The sequence below is a fragment of the Pelodiscus sinensis genome, chromosome 13 (genome assembly GCF_052426305.1).
Source record: "Pelodiscus sinensis isolate ZL-2025 chromosome 13, ASM5242630v1, whole genome shotgun sequence".
NCBI classification, from domain to species: domain Eukaryota; kingdom Metazoa; phylum Chordata; order Testudines; family Trionychidae; genus Pelodiscus; species Pelodiscus sinensis.
Window position 1 is genome coordinate 6,405,001 of NC_143064.1, and position 23,097 is coordinate 6,428,097.

General features: G+C 45.0%; 1 protein-coding gene across 2 annotated transcripts in view; it reads left to right on the plus strand.

Annotated features, from left to right (window-relative positions):
* The window catches only part of TBC1D8B (TBC1 domain family member 8B), a 78,907-nt gene that overhangs the window by 1,229 nt on the left and 54,581 nt on the right, over positions 1-23,097 (plus strand). For both annotated transcript variants that reach the window (XM_075941109.2, XM_075941110.2), the window contains exon 2: positions 11,807-11,917. In XM_075941109.2, the coding sequence (XP_075797224.2) occupies positions 11,807-11,917 (111 nt within the window). The remainder of the gene's footprint in view (positions 1-11,806; positions 11,918-23,097) is intronic.

Below are 23,097 nucleotides of genomic sequence, written 5' to 3' on the forward strand. Positions count from 1 at the left end.
TGGAGTTCAGAGCAGAACATATAAACGTTGGCAGACGTTGAGGGGCACGTGACCCCTCTTGGACCATGCATTGCCTCTGGACCGCCTGAGGGGGTGGCAGGTCTTTTTGCTCAAAATAACAAGCAGGGATGTGACAGTGTAAACGTCTACACGGTTAACTGATGATCCTGGGCTCATCGGTTATCCTTCATGGTTACACTCAGCCCCCCTGCCTCGCTGCTGCCTCTGTATCAGAGGCAGCAGTGTGAGGTGGGAGCTGGTGTTTGTGGTGCCACCTCCCACCGTGTGTAAACATGTAAGTGCTGAAAACATTAGCTGTTACACATTTACCGAAATAAACACATTTTAACATCCCTACTCTAAATATGCAATCCTTGTGTTGGCGACTTGGTTATGGCTGGACACACAAGTCATTTGCAGGGAAGAAGGGACAGATGAAAGGAATAACACACTAAACCTCCAAAAAGGCTGCAACAAATTATAAGAAATACAGGGGAAAAAAGCAGGTTTGGGTTTAGGAATCAAGGGTGATTCTGGTCATAAACACCACTGTAAAAGTTATTTATGAACTCAGTTCTTACAGGAAGTACTGGTTTGAGCAGAGGTGTGGCATCTGCTGCTTTGGCTGGGTAGCTAAGTGCTTTTCCAGGGAAGGTGAATCGCTTATGCGCATTGGCTTCTTTCCCCTTCTAGTTTTAAGTCTGACATCTTTGGAGACCAAAGTAAGCCCTATCCGTTATATCACTTTCCTTGACGATTATCTTGTGTGTGTTGTTTACAAATCTAGAGCTAACTCCAGAATTAAAAGTTCATACTTCTAAAGATGAATTTCCACAAAACAATGTGTAGAATTTATTTATAATCATTCATATTCTGAGCCCTTAAATCTTCTGAAGGTGACATCTCTGTGACTAGTTTGATGTCCAAGATGGTATTCATCTGTATGGAAGGACATATGTACAAAATACAAATATAGTCCTACTGTCCCCTTCCTATCCTTGTTGCATTACGTTATTGATGCTTGTCTCTTTCATTATTAGTATCATGGCAACTTTTGTTTGAAAGAATGTCGTTGTTGAATGGCCAGAGGATAAAATTGCAGAATATTTTTGAAATACATTTAATATGATGACCGAGGGTTAGAAAGAGATTGTTTATTAAATACATGTTTGCAGCTAGATATGCTTTCATAACTATCAAGTATAAACTTTCAAAGTATTAATTAACATAATTGGCTGTGTTTGTTTAGTTTGTGGATCTTTATGTTGCTGGATGTAATACTCTTACATAAAAGCTCTACTTTATCAAACAGAGTGAACAGTTCTCTGGGTCAGAGACCATCCTAAATCTACCAAGTACAGTCTTGAACTACTTATTAGTGTCCTCTAGACAATTTTTAAACAGGACTCCAGTCCTACAATCAGATTTGTGTATGTAATCCTTGCGGGTCTGATTACGGAACCATGCCATAGGTTTATAACCAGCTGGAGACACGGTTGGCTCTAAATCAGGGGTGGGCAAAAGGGCAGGATCCGGCCTGCCAAGTGGGTTGATCCAGCTTGCGGATGCCCTGCCAATCAGGACCTGGGGACAGGGGCGCATGTGAAGTCTCCTCCTCCGCCGGAGGCGCACAACAAATAGTCAACCATGATAGTTGACACTAAGTGCCATGTGCCACTTGCAGGATGGGGGCAGGGCTGGAGGAGATTTTGCATGCTCCCCCAGGCCCTGATTGACCTGAGTGTGAGGAGGAGTGCTGGAAGTCTCCCACCACCAGCGAAGGGCCTGAATGCCTAGAGGAAACCACCAGCTGTTCAGAACAACTGGCGGTTCTCTCTGAGGGACAAAAACTTCACCCATCCCAGGCCAATCAGGGTCTGTGGGCGGGGAAGCATGGAAGGTCCTGGCCCCACCCCTTCCATCAGAGGCCCTGCTCCTTCTAGGGCAACCTGGGACTACTTCAAAAATTTCTGAAGTGGCCCCCCATTTAAAATTATTGCCCACCCCTGCGCTAAATCATGGTTTGTTTTTATATGCAGCATGGTTAATATTTGCTTAGTAACCATATACGTGAGAAGCCAAAGGCCTGTGCTAGTATTTCATTGTCTTTCTGTACTCAATCTGCTGCACACTTTTTCTTTTTTTTTTTTTAGACGAGACCACTTCCCCCAATTATGCAGCATGCTTTGTAACTTGTTTGACTGGTTCTCCTTCCTCACAGTTCTATGCATAGCAGGCCATGGCATTACCTTATGTGCTGCAGGTGCCAGTCTGCATCCGCATCCTCTGGCTGTTCTGTCCCCTGCAGACGGATTCTTGGATGGCAGCTCAGATTTTTCCAAAACGCACTATTACAGATCTATTTAGGCATAATAGCAGATATCAATGCAACACCACAGTTCTGATGGCAGCAAAGCTGCAAGATGTATATCCATGTTTCTTGTAACTAGGTTCAGATGGGAGTGTTCTGCCCTGGTTACAAAGACATGTCTAAGCTTGTAATGCAGACAGGCTCTTAATTAGCTAGCAGAGTAGTATCCCTGCCGCTTTGAAATGTACAAGAGCCCCAGCAGGGGCTTTTGTGCATTTCAAAGATTGAAATACCACATGGAGTCTGGGGCCAGTGGAGAGTCCCCCTGCTGATCCCAGGCTCCATACAGTGTTTCTGCTTTTAAATTTACCAGAGTCCCAGCGGGGGGACTCTTGTACATTTCAAAGGTGGACCATCGCTTCTGTCCCCTCCCATGGAGCTGGTGCTGGAAGAACCAGCTTTTAAGCTGTCTTCCCCCAGGACCTCCTTTTCTACTCTCACTCTTTCTGAAAGAGGCAGCAATCCTTATTCAAAACAAGGGAACCGAAGGGATAAACTGAGCATAGAATGCCAAACAGGGCCCACTGCCTCTCAAAGTCATGAGAGAACTAACTGCAACATAATACCAGCCTTTCAATGAAGAGGTAGAAACCAAAAGATTAATTTGCTTATACCATTTTTCTGGTTGTCTCAAAGGGATTCTGCTTTCCTTTCAGCACAAGGTACATAGACAAAATGGAATAGCCAGAAAAGCTGATATTTTTAGGTAATATACATTGCTGGAATCAAATCCTCCCTTCTCCATATATTAAGCTAGAAGTCTCATATGAGTCTAAGAGCTGGAGTATCCAGGCTTGGAGTAAGGGGGTTTGTTTGTTGCTGGTGAGGAAAGGAATGATCTTTTCCCTTCAGTATTGAACTACTTATTGCCTATTACTTCAGTCTTGATTTTTTTTTTTGTTACCCATAACTGCTGTAACTTGTTCTTTTCTGTAGGGGCTGTTGCTTGTTGATTCATATCATGACCCTGTTCTCTCTCTTTTGTGGACAGTCCACAATCCCAGAAACTTGGAACGAGTAGCTGCAGAGATGGTTTTATATGTAGAACCCTGAAAATCCAACAGTAACTGCATCCTTGGCTTTCCTTTGCAGATATGGATACAAATTTTGTATCTAGAACCCTGCAGATTTCTGGATATCTGCTTTATATCTGCGGGTATCCAAATTTGCAGATGTCAATACAGATATCTGTGGCTCATTTTTGCAGATACAGGTACAGATAGAAATTTTCCTGTGTCCCTCTGCGAATATGGATTTTACCCTGTTTCCCGGTTTTAAAATTTAATCATCTAGTCAGAAAATCAACATTTTTTTTTTTTTAGTGACAATAGAGTTTCCTCTTAGACTTATTAAAAAATACTTGGATAGCACTGCTTAATTTTACAGGGAGTTTTCTTAGCGTGGTGAGCAGGACACCAGAGGTGAGTGGTTTGGTATATGATAGTAGGATGGCCGCTTCTCAACACATGATGGTGGATGCTGCTGCAGTGTTAAATGTATAGTGCTAGAATATATGACAGAACGGATTTTACCAGCTGCTGTTTTACTAGATTGAACCTTTCCAATGTTTGGCTTGCAGCTGGTTTCTAACTGTTGTAGAAAATGGGATGAAAACTTAACTGTGTTAATAAGAATCATCTTGTGTGATCTGTGCAGTGTTTAGGTTTGGGATTTATAAGGAAATACTGTTTTGCGATGCAGATATTTGTGTGACTAGCAACACCACTGTTGCATGAGGCGTACATAGCGTTTTTCTGTTTTCAAGCATGTTTAGAAACAGGAGTGTAAAACACTCAGACCTTGACCTGGACAAGGCCAGCAGGGAGTACATTTTTTCATTTCTTGAATCATGGGACAACTAGTCTGCTCTAGCTGTGTGTGTGGGGTGGGGGGCAGCACCAGCACTGTTGGAAGTGACTTCCAGCTGTTTTGTGTAAGCAAGTCCTGAGATGGATTACTGAAATGTGCTGTTGCAAAAAATGGCTTGATCTAGAATCTCTCACTCTGTTTTGTTCATTAGTGATAACTGAGAGCTTGTACCTCACAGCAGTGTTTTAGATGTTCATGTAGTTTGTTTTAGAGATGGTCATTACAAATATCTGAACTACTGAGAGCATTCAAGTTGCCCTGAGCATTTATAAAAGCTTGCAGTAACAGCAAAGAAAGCTGCCTGGAAGAGTTCAAAATTCCCAAGTTCCACTGGACCAGAATGAGCACTCATAATCAAGACTTTTTTTTTATAGCCCTGGGAAGCTAATCATTTCTACATTCTCCTAGGGCTTAATTGTTTTCCTTGACCTAGGAGTTCCAGCTTTAAAAACTTCTTAAACTCTGCAGGAGTCTGGGAGGCTCTTTCTGTTGCATGGTGTAGAACTAGAGAGTATCCTTTATGTTCCAAAACTTGTTAGCTGAACAGGAACACAGAGATGCTAGGGCAGTGATATTTTATCTGTGGTGCTTAAATGCTCTTCAGGGTTGAAGCTGTAGTCAAGACCTTCTGTCTAATGCAGCTGCTGGTAAAGCTGCTCATACTCATTGGTCCTGGAGACAAATACTAGTGTTCTTGCCTGTTTGTCTTGGGCAGAGCTTATGACTCCCCAGTCCCAGCTTCTTACTGCGCTTGGTGTTTTTTAAAGCTGATTTTTATATGTAACTTGAAGTAGGGGAGAAGAATTAATTCACCAGTTGCTTTATTTGTGTAAATTAAGGTATTTATAAGTCCCAATACACCAGGATTTTGGTTTTTTATTGCCCACAGACTTACACATATTTAAATTAATGTAGCCAAGGGGAGCATTTCAGTAATATTTGTTAATATGTGAACAAGAAGGCTCCAGAAAACAGTGAGTGGATATTCTTTTACATTAACATAAAGCAAAGGAGCTGAAAGGTTTTGCTCAAGTTCCCTGCTTAAAATCACCTGTGAGCTGAGATGAAGCTGAGGATGAAATGGAAAATTTCAATGGCAATAAAGTCTCCTGATTTCTCGTGCATTCACATAGCAACTAGAGCCCTTGAATGAGTGCAAGTTGTAAATGTTGGCGTATTGTTGTGGAAATGATTAACTGATAAGCCTGGCCTTATCAGTTAATCTAAATGACTACATGGACTCCCCTCCCCCTCACTGCCTTTGCATCAGCCGCGGACAGACTGCTCGATGGGATGCAGGCGCAGCCTCGGTCTGTGGGGAGCTGAGTCAGTTTCCCTCGCCAACCGGCTCCCACCTACCAACCCACGCTGCTGCCTCTGATGGAGAGGCAGCAATGCAGGGCTGCTGAGGGGGCCCCGGGAGTGGGGCTGGGAGCTCACTGGCTGCCGACCCTCTACCCATGGACCATTGAATAATCACGTAACCACTAAGCTTATGTGCGGTTACACGATTATTAAATTAAACAATATCTAACATCCCTAGTGGAGAGGAGCTTTCAAGAGACACAGAACTCTTCAGCTCTGCGTAGTTCGAAAGCTTGTCTTTCCACCAACAGAAATGGGTCCCACAAAAGATGTTACCTCGCCTCCCTTGTCTCTTGAATATCCTGGGATCAATACAACTACAACAATTCATACAATGTTTATATTAGACTGTGTGCTCCAGCAGCTAGTGCTGATGGGGAAAAAGTTGTTTATGGACTTTTTTGGGGAAAATATATTTTATGCCACTCTGCTTTTCAAGTCCTGTAGGCTGTTTTTGAAGTATTACTCAGCTTGGGATGTTTGCATGGAAATTAGGGAGGTGAATGTTTAACTGGTTAACCAGTAAGCCTCACCCTTAAAAGATGAGGCTTACGTACTAAGGTTAATGGGTAGGTGCTGGAGCAACTCCCTGCCTGCTATGGGCAGGGGGGCTGCTCAGGCCCTTTGGGGAGTCCGCCGCAGACAGGGGAGCTCCATCTGGGCTGCAGCAGACCTTGTCTGTGGCATGCCAGAGTGCACTGTAGGCAGGCACCCCTCCCCCCTCCTTTCATCGGTTAACTGATTAAATCATACGTTTAACCAGTTAACTGATGAAACAGGATTTTACATCCCTAATAGAAACAGAATCTTTGTTTTTCTGAGGTTCACCTGCTTAAGAGGTAATATCTCTCTTAGTGGCATCAGGGTATATACTTCTGGGAAACCTATCATCAGAAACTGTGGACTAGTTTCAAGTGGAGATCTGAACTCTGCAGCACAAAAGCTCCTAAATTGGATGCAGCTGTAAAGCACACAGTGCAGTTTCGCTGGGAGTGGTTGACGTAGTTGGCTTTAAGTCACCATTGGCTCTCAGCTGACTACTTGGCAGCCCAGATGCTAAACCAGTCCCTGAAATAAACTTGAGCATCTTTCTGAATGCTAAATTTGTATTGGGCAAAAGCTAATTTATTTGCCATTGAGGTGTTTCTTCTTATTATTATTTACTTGTGATATGAATGTGCCCAGAAGCCCTACTTTGTCTTGGCGTCCTGTTGTGTTAGATTTCTAAATAGGTCCCATGACCTGAGCAAACAATATAGGTGGATTTTTGTGAAAGAAGCTAGGGATGTAAGTGAGTAGCCAAGTCATTACTTGACTAGTTGCTTCCGTCCCCCCCCATTGCTGCCTCTGTATCGGAGGCAGCAAGGGGATGAGCAGGAGCCGGTGCTGGGGGGAGCCAGCTTAAAAGCCGGTTCTCCCCAGCACTGTCTCCAAGGTGGGCAGGGGAGGCTGAGATGCAGCAAGTGACCTGATGCGAGACCGGACAGCTGAGTTCCAGTTTGTGCCCAGTCCCAGATGCTGTACCTCTGCTTTTTAAATGTAGTAAGATCACAGGGGCTCTTACTACATTTAAAAAACAGAGGTGCAGCGTCTGGGACCCAGCACGAGCTGGCACTCAGCTAGAGATGTAATAGTGTAGTAGATTAATCAGTTAACCACTTATCAAAAGCTTATAGGTTAATGCTATAGATTACATGCACTTCACCCCATTTCCCTTGCCAGTAAATTCTTTAGCAGGCTGGCCAGCAGACCTGCTCAGTCCTGGCTTGTGCCAGGTCTGGGACCTACCCCTGCTGCAGCTCTGCATTTAAAATGTATTAGGTGCCAGGCGGGCAAGCAGCCCGGCTCAGTTTCAGCTCGTGCTAGGTCCAGGAGCTCGGCCCCCGCCCCCTGGACAAGAGCCGCTGACACTCCAGGCTTCTGCTTCTGTGTCAGAGGCAGCAGTGCAGGGCAACAGGGAGCCAGTCCGTGAGGGAAGCTGGTTTTTAAACTGGTTCATGTTGCAGACCAGCACTTGCCTGGCTACTCTGATACAGAGGCAGCAGTGTGGGGTGGCAGGGGGCTCCTTGGGAGTGGGGCTGGAGCACAGTGGCTGCTGGCCTGCCCCCAGGCACTACAGGATAGTCGAGTAACTGATAGGAATTAATGAGTCCCCAGACTCAGCTCTCCCATCTTGCACCCAGTTCCAGACCATTGCGGCTCAGCTTTTTAAATGTAATAATAGCCTGGGGGCTCAGAGGAGTAGTCGTGTTAGTCTGTAACTTTAAAAAAAACAAAAAAAAAAAAAACCAGTGGTCCTGTAGCACATTAGAGACTAACAAAAATATATAAATGGTATCATGAGCTTTCACTCTTTCAGATGACATATAAGTCTCACTTGTCTCTGTGTTCATAGTTTTAACATTATGCATGTGTAAAGTTTGTCACCTGGTGTTTTTATTTCTGTCCTAACTATCACCCATTCTGCGAATCCCAAAGTTCGACCCACGCTGTGTCTGTCCAGCACTAGTCTTTCTTTGTCATGATTTGGGCTAGTTCAAATCAGGATGTGACGTTGTCTAGTAATGCCACTTTAGACAGCAGGGAGAGAAGGGTCCCGGCCCACCCTCTCTCACGGATCCCAGCCCAGGGCCCTAAGGACTCAGATCTGACGTGGTCCTGTCTATCTATCTGGGCTTCCTGCCGAAACACGCCAGCTTGTGGGTCATATATAAATGCCCTGCCCTGGGCTGCTTCCTTTCCTCTTACCTGCCGATTTTGAACCGGACTGTCCAGTATTTCAGCTTTCTGTCCAGAAAACAAATTGAGAAAATACCGGACATAGAAATGTGCGGTATTTTCTAATTAAGTTTTTTATTATCATCATGAGTATCAGTACGTAGTTGCGTACTGCCTGGCTGGTAGACACGCTCACATTGCATGAGTGTGTCTACCAGCCAGGCAGTACGCAACTATGCAGTAGAGAGGAGGGGGGTGGGGCTGGGGGTGAGGCAGGATGGAATCCCTGGGGCCAGACTTGCCCTTGCATCCTGCCGGGACCGTGCATGGGATGGGCAGCACCCTAGGATCTGTGTGCCTGGGCCAGTCCTACTCACCGATGGCCGGTTCTCCCCCCTTCCACGCTCTTCCCCTTCCTCCTGCCAGCCCCGCTCCCCAGCGACCAGTCATCCCGTCCCGTCCCCCCCGGCCAGCCCCACTCCTCCCAACCCTCTCCTAGCCAGCCCTGCTTCCCGCTGGCTGGCCCCGCCCCCCAATCTGAGATCAAGTGTGTCCCGTGTATTTTTTTTAAACCATCTGGTAACCCTAGGTATATATATCACTCAGATCTTACCCAATAATCACACCATTGCCAATCCTTTACTCTCTAAAATCTAAATATTTACTATATATTTGAGAGAGTTAGTGCATTTGTTTCTGTCTGGCCATCTGTCTGTCTTTGAGTCTGTTTATTTAAGAACTCCTCAATGGAAAGCTCAAGGACCACCAAACATAGTATGCACCTTTCTCTTATCATAACTGAAAGCAAGGTAAGAGTTTAGTTGTGCCAAGACAATGGGATGTGTGTGGAATGTGTGTGGTTTTTTTTTCCCCATCATCAAACAGAGAGGGTGCGTCTAGACTACATGGCTCCGTCGACGGAGCCATGTAAAGTAGTTTACTCGACATAGTCAATGAAGTGGGGATTTAAATAATCCCTGCGTCATTCAAATAAAAATGGCTGCCGCACTATGCCGACAATCAGCTGATCTGGCATAGCATGGCAGTCTAGACGCGGCTTGGTCGACAAGGGAAGCCTTTGTCGACAAGCTCTTCCCTTGTTGACCATGCCGCGTCTAGACTGCCGTGCTGTGCTGGATCAGCTGATTGTCGGCACAGCGCAGCGTCCGTTTTTGTTTGAATGAAGCGGGGATTATTTAAATCCCCACTTCATTGACTATGTCAAGTAAACTACTTTACATGGCTCTGTTGATGGAGCCATGTATCTAGACGCACCCAAAGGGAGGGCTGTGATAGCAGGGATGGCTATATAGCAGAATGACCACCGGGGGTGGGAGCAGCAAGCATGGGAGACAGTTATACTTCAGAATGATCACAGGAGGGCCACAAGCATGAACATCCTCGCTGCCCCGATAGCCCCAGAGAGATGTAGAGCAGCTGCTGGCCAGGCAGCACAGCCCCTGCTGCCCTGGCCTTGCCCAAGGCAGCAGCCATTGGCTGGACAGCACTGCTCCTGGTGCCCCAGGGAGTGGCTGGGTAGCGTGGCCCCTGCCGCTATGTGCTGACTCTGGGGAACAGCCTGCAGCAACCCCCACGCCTCTGCCCTGACTCCCTACCCCTTCCACCCTCGGCCCTGACTCCTGCATGTCCCACCCCCTGCCTTAAGCCTCTCCTTATCCCCCAGCTTTGAGTCCCCTGCTTCCATATCTTTGGAAGAGCCTCAATCCTTTGCTCAGAATGCTTCTATTAGTGTAAGTTCACAGTCCAGAGGCTTGAGCAGAAAAGAGGCAAAATGGAGATGTTTTCAGGGCCTCTTATAGCTTCTCTCAAGTGAAGGGAAACCCATTGGTCTCATTACAGGTGACAAGCTAGTGTTTGGAGTCACTTGGGCAGGGCTCATGTCCATTACCGTTGTAGTAGCGGCCATTCCCTGTGCTTCAGATGGAACATTCCCCGGAAAGTCCAGTCAGTGTAGATTGTATCTTCTGTTGTGAGTTCAGTGTTCTTTTGATGGGCCACACAAATAGTTCCCTCAAGTTGTGCAGGCTAAATACTTTGGGAGTGCTACCTAGGACCACACATTTTACAACTAGAGGTATAGAGCCAAAAGTTCACAATTTCAAACACAAAATGCTGCATGCATACAAGTAGCATAATCCTATTCAGCAAATCGTAGCCTTTCCAAAGATAACTTACATGACAACATTTGGACAACATTTATTACAATTATATAACAGTGGTAGCAACAATTAGGTACATTGGGGTGAGCAATAATTTTCTTGGGGTGGGGTGTCACTTAAAAATGTTGGCAACTATTTGGCTGCACTATCTTATATTAATGGAGGGGATTTGGGGTCTGGGACGGAATTTGAGTAAAGAGGGAGCTCCAGGCAGGGGATTGGGGTACAGGAGCAGGGATGGAGTCCAGGCAGGAGTTTGGGTGCAGAAGGGGATTCTGAGCTGAGGCAGAGATTTAGTAGGGACTACAGGTTCTGGAAGGGAGTTTGGGTTCAGGAAGAGGTTCTGACCTGGGTTTGGGATGTGGAAGAGGATGCGAGGTTCAGGCCCAGGCCCAGGCCCTGGCCCTGGCAGGGAGGCGCTTACCATAGGCAGCTCCTGGACACTGGCGCAGCATGGCACTCGGGTGGGCCCCACACCATTCAAGGTAGCCAGATGTTGCTGGCACGCATGTCTCTGCGTGGCTTTGGGGGGAGGAGGGCAGCAGGTCTTCATGTGGTGCAAAGAAACTGGCCAATGGGAGCTGTAAGAATGGGGCAGAAGCGACCTGCTAGTGAAATGTTGTCAGCCTTTGCAATAGATATTGAGAACGTTTTGACTTTTTGAGCAGCATAGCTTTGTAGCAGAAAATAATAAAATCACCCTTTTAAAATGAGTGCTTGCATCAGTCTTTGAAAGTGGTGACTTTGCAAATATATCCTTGTGCTGTGTATCATAGCCAAAAATGACACTGGGAGAATGGCGAGAGAGATAATAGTAAAAAATCTGCTAAGTCAAGCCCAAGTGTCAAATGAGCTCAGTGTTATGAATAATACAATAAAACAAAAGCTTTTCAAACAAATATAAACATGATTTATTTATCATTTTATATAAGGTAGAGTGTATAAACTATCAAATGCTGGCTTCTGGTGGTGGAAAATGTGATTTTTGCTCACTTATATTCTACACAGTTACTATAGTTTGCAAGATAAGATTTGTATACTTGTATAAATAACTTACTGGTACTTAATTGCTCTTGGTTTGCTTCAAGAGGCTTTTATCTTGATAGGAAGTGCAACAGAATTATTTTGAAAACTAATATCTGCTTAAAAAAAAAAACCTTTTGATGTGGAAGTGTGTGTGACTTAGATATGTAATATCCCATGCTGAGTAAGAAATGCAGTATTAGAATCTGAACATATGATGCAACATCCTAATAGCTCTCTATTTAATAAACTGTCTAACACTGTACCTTAAATACAACAGGCCTTCTCATGGGGACACTAGATGCAGTCTTGGACTCAACATCAAAAGTGGCTCCATTTCGCATCCTGCATCAAACACCAGATTCTCAAGTCTACTGGTCCATTGCATGTGGTAAGTATGATTCTTTGTTTAGAGGCTAATTGGCTTTAAAAGTGGCAAATATTTTTCTTAATGCCAGTCTGCCAGAGAATATGTAAACATCTAATGGGGGTAATTCTCTTTCTCTCCTCCTTCAAACCCCGTCCATTTTTAACAGGAAAATTGCTCACCTATTTCCATTATTGAGGAAATGGAAAACTTGACTGCTGTTGTTCATTTAAGGGCCCAGTACATCTGCACTTAAAAGTCCAGCATGAAGTATTTGGGTTTTTTCTTTTATGACCTGTTTCAATGTGGTGTTTTTCTTTCCGTTGTATTCATTTAGAAAATGTTTGGGATCATAGAGAATGGATTTTATTTATTCTCTCTCGTATGCGCGCACGCGCACACGCGCACACACATTGAGAGAGACAGATGATAGCAAATACTGTCTCATTTTGTACCAAACATTCTGCCTTTAATAATTCCTGATTTAGTCTCATAGTTATTTTTATTAAATAATAGGTACAGGCTTGTACAAACAGCACTTCACTACTTCACTGAGAACTACTGACCTCTGGGAGATGTCACAATAAAAAGCATCATATATAAAAGGTTATAGACTCGCAGACAATTTGACATACTCACTAATTATCATAAAATTTGTTAATATTATAGGAATTATATTAATGCTGTTTTCCCCTCACTATTCTAATAGTTTTATTTATTTTGAAGATGAACTAAAACACAAATCATCCCAAAAGGGCCTCCATGGTCCATTTCTGTTGATAGCTTCCCCCTCAGGAATACATTTTGCCCAAACGTATTATATTTCTGAAGAGGATATAAAGCTAAAGCACTGAGGAAATAATATGGAACTTTTTCATACTGAGTTTTGTAACAGGAGTTTAGCCAGCTGCAGATTTTTGCTGGTGGATTAGAGTAAAACTAATGTTTACCCCCTTTTCAGTATTCAGTCAAGTTATCCCTAAACCAGTTAGATCCAAGTTAGTTGCACAGACAATGCAAGGCAAATAGACACACCTATACAGGCACTGGCATTATAAAGAGTGTATAGTGTTAGGCCTTGATCCAACACTCATTGAAGTCAATAGACTTCCTATTGACTATTAAAGGTGTATAGATGTTATAGCTGAGGTTTCTATTTCAGTGCAAACATACTTTGAACAGACTTTCACAGGAGCATTTAGAGAGAATGGAAGCTGAGTTGTGGGTGCCACAACCTTCTAGGGATGTTAAATGGTATACTGGTAAGGATGAGACTTACCCGTATGCTTACTAGTTCGCTGACCCTTGCCGGTGAAATCAGGCAGAGGCCAGGTGCACTGAGCCCGGCCAGAGCAGCCCCAGCTGCAGAGGGGCAAGCGAGCCAGGTGGTAGGATCCCATAGCTATGGTGGGACCAGGCAACAGGCTGGGCGTGAGGCCCTGACTTAAAACAGTTAATTGTTTTAACATCACTACAGCTTTCATCTCTTCCTATGGCGGGGAAGGCACTGGAACTATGCCAGGTGCTTGAGCAGTACAGCAGTCATTTTCTATTGTCCTGTTCTAATAAGATTTGTATTAGCATAGGAGAGTTCATCCTTAACTAAATATCAACCATGATCAACAGGCAGCTGCTATGACAAAGTATTCAGTTACAGTACAGGTAAAAATGGCAAGTAAGTTCAAAGGCCACAGTTTCATCCTCTTTCACATATCTCCTTCAGACTCACCTGTTTCACGCTGCCTACTAAAGATGTGAATGTTTAACCAGTTAACTGGTAATCCTTAACCTTAACCAGTAAGCCTCATCCATTAAGGATAACTGGTGGGGGCTGCAGTAGCTCCCCGCCTGACATGTGCAATGGGCTGCTCCAGCACCTCAGGAGGGGCCTAGTGTGAACAGGGGCTGCTTTGGCAGACCCAGGCGCCCTGCAGATGGGCTGCGTCGTCCTGGGCCTGCTCCTGCCACAGGGCTGGTGGCGAGGCTGCTCCAGCCAGGATGGAGCTGACCCGCCTACCTTTTACTTGGTTAGCTGGTTAAACAGTATGTTTAACTGGTTAACCAGTAAATGGGATTTTACATCCCTAATGCCTACAAAACCATACCTGCTATTAGACCTAGGAGGGTGACCAGCTGTCATTGTCATAGCTGTACTAACTCCTCCATTTCTGCCATTCCCCCTCCATTATCTCTACTCTGAATTAAAAAGTGGAAGGGATGAGAGAACCGTCATCAAAATAAAACGTAACTGTGGCAATTATTACCCTGTTCTTTGGCTTGCGTTAGACCCCTGCTCCAGCCCAGGGTTTGGTTGTCTCTGTTGTTTGTAAGTTGTAGTTCCTGTAAGTTGTTAGTTCCCTTGGAGAAAGGGTCAGTGGGGAAATTTTCAGCGGTACAATGGGAATTCTGTACAAAATGGGTATTGATGCTTTTAAAAACTTGCCCCTAACTCTTTGTGTATTTCCCCAACCCAATCCTTCCCTATGTAGCTCCAATAGTGTGATAAGAAAACAAGTTATGACCCAGGATTTGGTGGTTCTGCTGTGAAGTCTTTGTGTTCTGCCATCAGATTCCCTGCTCTCAGATGCAGCTGTTTTTCTAATGCTATGAAACTGCTTTGGTATTCTTCCTAGAGCAGAATGTACACTGCTTTTTTCCATTCTAAGCTGTTTGTGGTCTATGCAGCTCAACAGAGGTCAGGAGAATGATGATAAGTTTGCACACAAGGCAGTAGGAGGGCAGCATTCATGGGAATAAACAGAACATAAATACATTGTTTTTTCCCTTAAATTATCTTTTGCTTGTTAAATACACTTGGGCTATGTCTACACTCGTGGCTTCTTGCGCGAGTAATATGCACATGAGGCTAAGCGTGGAATATCGCTGAGCCTCATTTGCATACCTAATGAGCCACCATTTTTTTCAGAAGAGGCTCTTGCGAAAGAAGGAGCGTCTACACTGCTTGCGCAATGCCGTTACACCTATTACTTTTCAGGAAGAACGGTATTGCGCAAGAGGGTTTTTCTTGTGCAAGAAGGGGCAGTGTAGATGCTCCTTGTTGTGCAAGAGCGTCTTCTGGAAAAAAATGGTGGCTTATTAGGTATGCAAATGAGGCTCGGCGATATTCCACGCTTAGTCTAATTTGCATATTACTCGTGCAAGAAGCCGCGAGTGTACACATAGCCGTGGACTGTAGCAAGAGTTGAGTTCCCTGTTCTTTCACTCCAGGTACTAGTTCATTTCTTCTTGTTCTGTTTCATGCTGTTTGATGGCGTACCATTTTGTGCAGAAATTGTATCCAGGATCATCTCCTAGAGACCAAACTTTTGTCTCCTTTATGTTATGCTCACTCTCAATTCCAGAGACTCAGTGGAATAGTGTGGACAGTACTGAATATTTCCTAGACATACTATGTTTATATTGCGGTTAGCATTATATCTTAATTGTATATTTGCTGTCACTCATGTCATGTTTATATATTTATTTGATTTCTCAGACATTATTTAGAGCTCAGGAAACCTCCACAAATTAAAAATGCAGTTAAAATCGAAAATTTTGCAATGTTATATATTAGTTCATCAGCTTTTTTCCTACTTAAACCTTTCAAGTTAATAGACTTCAACAAAAAGTAGACATTGTAGTGAGACATAAGACTCTAGTTAAATTTCCCTCCAGTACCTCCTTTAGATGCCTTTGAGGAAAGATAAGCTTTGTAGCATTCCCACAAATTCTTACATACAAATAATTCCACTATTAAATGCTGTGCCAGAGTCGTGTGGATGTTTCCTATCCAATATGTATTGGAATCATCTGTCCGGTTAGATGGGAAATGATATCCTATTGCACTCTCCTCTGCTTTTAATAATACAGTGATACCATATCCTTACATTGTAATATGAAACCTCTTCTCCTGCAGAATAACCTAATCTCCTCCTGTACATACTTTCTTCTAGAGGAGAACAATCAATAAGACACTTAATTCTAGGGTATATGTGATGGGGTCTAATCACAAAAGTCTCCATTGGAATTGTTCCCCAGTGTTCTGATCATGCCACTGATGTCTGTCTGCCTTGCTATCTCTGGCTTCCCCACCATCTTATCCTGTTGGGCCAAATCCTCTGGCCCCCCCCCCCCCCCCCCCCCCTCCCCAGACAAGGCACAGAGTTTTACTTCATCCCTGCAGAGCCATGCAGACAGTGAACCACTTTAGCTCTGGGAGAACTCAGTTCTAAAGACTCAGTGTAGGGATAACATATTAATGTATTAAAAATGTGATTCCCCCAAATGGAAGTAACTCCCCATAATTTGTTCCCCACAACTTAAAGTGTTTAGATTTATTAGGATTCTTCTTCTTATTATTATTATTTAAGATTGTTAAATGTTTAGATTTATGATTATTATTGCCCCTTTAGAATATAATATATTAGGTCATGTAACTTAGAACTGTTAAAAATATAATCCTAACTGTTAAGAATATAATCCTATGTAGCCAGAAACAGCCCCCCCCCCCCCTGTGCTCCAGGGCATGCGCAAGCTTGTGCAAGGGGCTGCTTGAAATTGACATTGCAGAGATACATTGTAACAATGCATTGTCAAACCACTAACTCTGCTATGGGAGCCAAGCCCTGTAATTGTCTAAGGGCATTGTTAACTTTACTTAGCAGTCAGAGAATGTTTTAAGCAATACCACCCAGAAACTTTCTGTAACTACAACTTTTATTATTATACAAAATACTGTATGAATGTATGAGAGAGTGCTTGGATGATGAATGAATGGCTCTGAGAGGTGCCAGCCTGAGAATACAGCAACAAAGGGCTGAAGAAGGCGTCAGGTGCCAGTGCAACCAAAAGGTGTCAAGTGGAGAAACTGGAGGTCCACCCGATGAGATCACTGATGAGCACCTGGCAGCCACCCTGGAGACATCAGCATGATACAGCAATTTCCATAGACTGGCATAGGAAGAAATTCCTATAAGAACTGGACTAAAAAACTATGGAATCAGAGTCCAAGGTTCTGCTGCCAGCCTACCAGGAGCTTCAGATGCGCATCTGATCAGGACTTCCCTCCCCACTCCCATCACTTGTGTACAGAGTACCTGGCCAGTATTCTGTCACAAGCAACTTCCAGGCTGGTAACTATACACAGAACTTGAATGAATGGATGTATGAATGAATGGTTTATATGTATGTATGTATAAGGGTAAAGTAGTGATAGGAATAAGTAGTTAAACAACGTTGTTTGCTTCTATCTTTTCTTTATTTTTTATTATCATCTTTACAATAAATGTGGCTTTTTGCCTTATCCCCCTCATAAGATCCTGCTTGCTTTTATTTGGTACAACATCAGCACCTAGGGATGTAAGAGTGTAGTTGATTAACCAATAAGCAAAAGCTTATAGATTGATGCTGTAGACTACGTGGCTACCTAACTACAAAAGCAGTTTCTCCTCTCTTGGTGTTCACACCTCCACATCAGCTGCTAGAAGTGGTCCTCACCCTCCCTCACTGAATTGACCTCATTATCTCTAGCCTTACTCTTGTTTGGTACTCCTTTTTTTTCATATGCCTGTATATTTATACCTGCCTCTGGAATTTCCATGACATGCATCTGACGAAGTGGGTCTTTGCCCACAAAAGCTTATGCTCCAATAAATCTGTTAGTCTATAAGGTTTCACAGAACTTCTCATTGTTTATGCAGATTCAGACTAACATGGCTATCCCTCTGATACTTGTCTCCAGGCAGTGTGTCCATACTCTGCCATTCCCCTGGGGGCTTTCTCTTCCCACCAGCAGGGTGGTGGTGCTGGTGCTCTGGCCTTGGAAGGGGTGGGGATGGCAGCATGGGTGGGACTCACACCCACAGTCCCAGGCTCCGGAGGCTGATGCTTATCCATTAGGCCACCCCACTTCCCTGCCTTGTCCAGTAAGCCACCCTCCCATCCCATCCCTTCAGCCTGCTCCTGCACCCAGCGGGGCTGCCTGGAGTGGGAGGGTGGCCTAATGGAAAAGGCATCAGCTGAAGGCAGGGAGGTGGGGTGGGTCCCAGTGGCCTGATGGATAAGCATCAGCCTCTAGAGCCTGAGATTGTGGGTGAGAATCCCACTCACACTACCCCCCTCTGAGGCCAGAGCATCAGCACCATCCTCTTACTAGTGGGGGGGGAGAGAACCCCCAGGGAACGGCAGAGCATGGTCAATGGGAGCATCGGGGTGGGATGGGGTGGGGTGGGAGGAAGTAGTGCTCCTCCTTCCTTCTTATTCCCAGATCCCATATTCCTCTCACATTCACCCCCCCTCCCCTCACCAAGACCTCAGCCAGCTCCTGCATCCTCCCTCCTGGCCAGACCCCTCCCCCCCCCAACCTCCAGTCTGCCTCCACACCCAGCAGGGCCACCAGTCAACACAGGCCCCAGAGCAAGATGGGGGGGTGGGGTGGGATAGTGCCACACCCCCAGAAAAAGCAGGGCAGTCGGTCCTTAGTGCTGCATCCCTGCCCCCAGCTGTGTGCTGGAGCCAGGGTGGGCTTAGTGGGAGCTGCCAGGCAACCACCATGGCCGGGGGTCCAGACCTGGAAGCTGCTGGTGGCTGCCCGGTTGCTCCTGGGGCAGGCTCTGTGGTGGGAGCTGCAACCAGGGCTGTGGTGCAGCTGCTCCTGCAGCAGCCTGGCCAACAAGGCCCCAATCTGGCAGTGATGTAGCTTGATGTAGTTTGGCTCTTTGGTTTGAAAAGGTTGCTGACCCCTGATCTATGGACTTCTTCAAAGTTCTTTTGTATCCTCATAGGCCGGGTTTGCCAGGCAGTTTCCAAAGCCAGCTAAAGACAAATGGCTGATTGCTTTCTATTGCTTAAATAGACTTTGCCTCAGAGCAGGAATCCTTTGTTTTGTATCTGTCCACTTGGAAAATTACCAGGTTCAAAATGGATTGTTCTACTTGGTCTTCGAGGATAGGCCAAGAAGCAATGGGCTTAAATTGCAGCAAGGGAGGGTTAGGTTGGACATTAGGAAAAACTTCCTAACAGTCAGGGTGGTTAAACACTGGAATAAATTGCCTCAGGAGGTTGTGGAATCTCCATCACTGAAGATATTCAAGAGCAGGTTAGACAGACATCTATCAGGACTGGGCTTGGTCCTGCCGTGCGGGCAGAGGACTGGACTTGACGATCTCTCGAGGTTCCTTCCAGTTCTAGTGTTCTGTGATTCCAGTACTAGGTGGTAAAGTCACATGCCCTTCTAGGACCAACTATCCTGAGACAGGCAGCCTTTTCAAACCAAAGAGCCAAACTGCATCAAAATTCAGAACAAGTGGTCAACAAAGCACCACATAGGAAGGTTCACTTGCATGACTGAAAATGTACAACTTAATATTATTGATAATTGGTATAATGATTAATAATAGCATAGATGAAACATTGTACTCTCAGACTTTATTTAATGGAAGTACTGCTGCTGCATCTTTTCACACATTTCTTGGAAGTTTACATCATAACTGGTCAAATCCAGCTTCATGCGTGCATTCAGACTGTCTTCTGTCATTCGTATGGCAGGGGGTTGGGGATGTGGAGGTGCAGGAGTCTGGGTTGGGGTATATGATTGGCTCGGGCTGAGTGCTGGGAGTTCGTGTGTATGATTGGCTTAGGGCACAAGGTTGGAGTATGTGGGGGTGCAGGAGTGTTATGGCAGGAGCTGAGGATGTGAGGGTGCAGAAGTCTGGGGCTGTGGAAGTCTGAGGGGTTCACGGTAGGGATGTGAATATTTAACCTTAATGGGTGAGGCATACCAGTTAAGGTTAACCAGTGGGGGCTTCTTCAGCCCAAAGGCAGGCGGGGCGGGGGCATTCTAGCTGGGCTGGAGCAGCTCCTTCAATTCTCCACATCCGCTTTTGTCAGTTAACCAGTTAAACTATGTTTAACCATGTCAACTGTTCCCCACTCTGGCACTCTGAGGGCAGAAGATGGGGGTCTGCAAAAGACCTTAAATACCTTCCCTCTATAGGCTCTGCTTACAAAAAAAACAAACTCCCCAGAGTCATGGATGCACTGACTCTAGAAGATAGGCTGCCTCCATCAAGTGATTTTTTTTTTTTTTTTTTTTTTTTTAAAGAACCCTGAAAAGACAGCAAGGAACACTGGAATTGCTTCATGAGAACATAAGAACGGCCATACTGGGTAGGGCCAAAGGTCCAGCTAGCCCAGGATCCTGTCTTCTGACAATGACCAATGCCAGGTGCCACAGAAGGAATAAACAGAACAGGGAATCACCAAGTGATCCATCCTGTATTCCCCTTCCCAGCCTCTGACAAACAGAGGTAAGGGACATCATTCTTGCCCATCCTGACTAATAGCCATTGGTGAACTTCTCCTCCATGATTTTATCTAGCTCTGTTTTGAATCCTGTTAAAGACCTGGCCTTCACAACATCCTCTGGCAAGGAGTTCCACAGACTGATGGTGTGCTGTGTTAAACAAACAAAAGGAAGCACTTCTTTAATGTGATACCTGTTAAGAACTTTCTTCTTCCCCTGCATAAGCACAATATTGCAGCCTTTAACTTTTATACATTGCAGGTGGATGCTCCAATAAAAAAAAAGGGGAATTAGTATTTTGGTTCTGAGTAAATGTAGAACATTTTCCCATTGGCTTTGGCAGCTTTCTGCCAACACCCCATCTAGCTACCAGAGTTTAACCATTTAGTCGCCAGGTGCTGGCTAGCACTTCTATCTGTCACAAACGGATTAACCAATTAAACGGGATTTTATATCCCTAGCTCACGGCAGCGGGTTCATGTGTATGATGGGCTCAGGGTTGGTGTGTATGTGGGGGGTGGAGGAGTGCTATGATGCTGTGGCTAGATGGGGCGAGGCCCCAATTGGAGGCTTGTTGGCCAGGCTTCATTTTTAAATAAAATATGCAACACAGAAGATTTCAACACTGTCTTTATTTATGACAGGAGTGGGGAACTTTTTTTGGCCACTGAGTTTGAGTGAAGGAGACAGTTGAGACCCAAGCATGGGATTGGGGTGCAGGAGTTTGGATTGTGACCTAGGGCAGGGGATAATAGTGTAGAGGTTTGGGTTGTGACCTAGGGCAGGAGAGGATGGTGATCTAGGGTAGGAGATTGGGGGAGAGGGTATGGGCTTAGGAGGAGGGCAGGGAGTTTGGGTTATGTGGGATAGGGGAGCAGAGGGTTGTGGGGGAGGGAGGGTCTGGGGTTCCAGAGGCAGGTTCTGCCAGGAGACTCACCAGTGAGACCCACTCCAGGGCAGCAGCCCAGCACGTTTCTCAGGCGCTTCAGAAGAGCCATACCTGGCTCCCTAGTGAGCCATAGGTTGCTGACACCTGACAAGGCTATCTACAGGTCATTGAGGGCATCTGAGTCATTACATTTCTGGGACACCTGTAATGGCCCTCATTAGCACATTAAGAACTATAAGCAGATCTTCACACTTCATATTTCTAACCTCACATACAAGAATGAAACATGCACAGAAATAGGGTATTCAGATCCATCAGACTGCGACATGAAAATTGATGTTACATGAGGTATTTTGTCTAAAGCATGTCTGAGTGATACGTATTCGTAAGCCAATTATGCTAAAGCATGGGGGGCATCATTGTGTGTTGGCCAAGGGACAATGTGTGCAATAACATACTCTGAAACAGCACTTTTAAAAGCAAGGGAAATATTATGAAGTTACTAGAAAATGAACCTTTGGAAATGGTTGGCAAGTAAAATCCTAGGACTAATCCTGAGGAAAAAATCAGCAGTGATAACAGGCTGCCATAAAATATACTGCACTCATCAGCCAAGTGCAGTAAAAATACCTATACGTGAATAATAATAAACACCTACTCTTGAGAATTCTATTGCCTTGACTTCAACCCCTAGGAATCCGGGGGAAAGGGAATCTGCCTGCTAAGTAGTTGAAATTGTAAAGTGTGACTCTCAAAGGCTATATAATGGCTTTGTCATGCAGAGTTCAAATAGGGCTGTTCCTACCATGAAGTCTTATCCAGTTGTTCAAAACAAGAATGCTCCAATTGTTACTTTAAAAAAGATAATTACAATGTATGTTAATGGAGTTTTAATCTTGCCTGAGGACTACTTGCTGTTTTGTGCGTACTTGATTCCTGGTAGACACACAAAAGATGATAGTCTTATTGCTCTTTTCACTGTAATAATGGAGTAAGGTTATTATTCCCATAAAACCTGTGGCCAACTTCAGCTAATAAAATAATTAAAATTTATAATGCCAGAAAGATCTTTTTGTCTCCGTCAGAGTATTTACGGTAATCTGGGGACAAAGTGTGTTTACAGGCTTTTGTTGGGAAATGAAGCAGAGAGCCTATGTTTATGGTGTTTTGGTGGGCAGAAAGATGGCAGTACTGAGAATACTGAGAGTGTGTGTGTTTATATTTTATTTAAAAGGCCATTCTTCTCGTGTTTCAGGAAGTCAAATAGAGCATGAGTGTACTGGGGAAATGATGCCGTTAATTAGGCAAACAATTATGAAACAACAGTCAGGGAACTTTTGGCAGGAAAACTCAGTATTTGTTGGCCCACTATAAGGCATGGCTTTATTCACATTAATATCGTGTGAGGTTTAATAACTAAAAAACACCTTGGGGATGCAGTTCCTTAAAAGATAGATGCCAATTCTCATTCATTAAGAGTAGGCATTCTTTAGGAAACTCTTGAGTTTTTTAGAGAATGCGTAGAATGTGGTAGGGATGTCATTGTGTAGACTACATGATTAACCGATAAGCTGGTTGATCTTGTTGGCTACGTGCATTTCCCCCAGGCAGCGGGGGAGGGGAGAGTGGGAGCTGCTGTCTGTGAGGAGCCAACTCCCCATGAGCACTGGATCCGCTTGTCTCCCCCCCCCCCCCCCCCAAAACTCCCTGCTCGCATTGCTTTCGAACAGGCTACCTTCGCATGCCGGTTCTGTGGACCTGGCTGCCTCTCTCCTGGCTGCCTCCTGCAGAGGCAGCAGGAGTGGGGAGGGGGAAGGCAGAAGCCAGTGCTGGAGGGGAGCCGGTTTAAAAGCCGGTTTCTCACCACACCAGCTCTGTTGTGCTACCTACCCCCGTCCCTGCTATACTGCTTCCTCTATCAGAGGCAGCAGTGTAAGGGGGGAAGGGGAGATGGTGGGGAGCTTGGATGCCCCATGGACAGGGGCTGCTGCCACCCAGCGCTGCTGCCTCTGT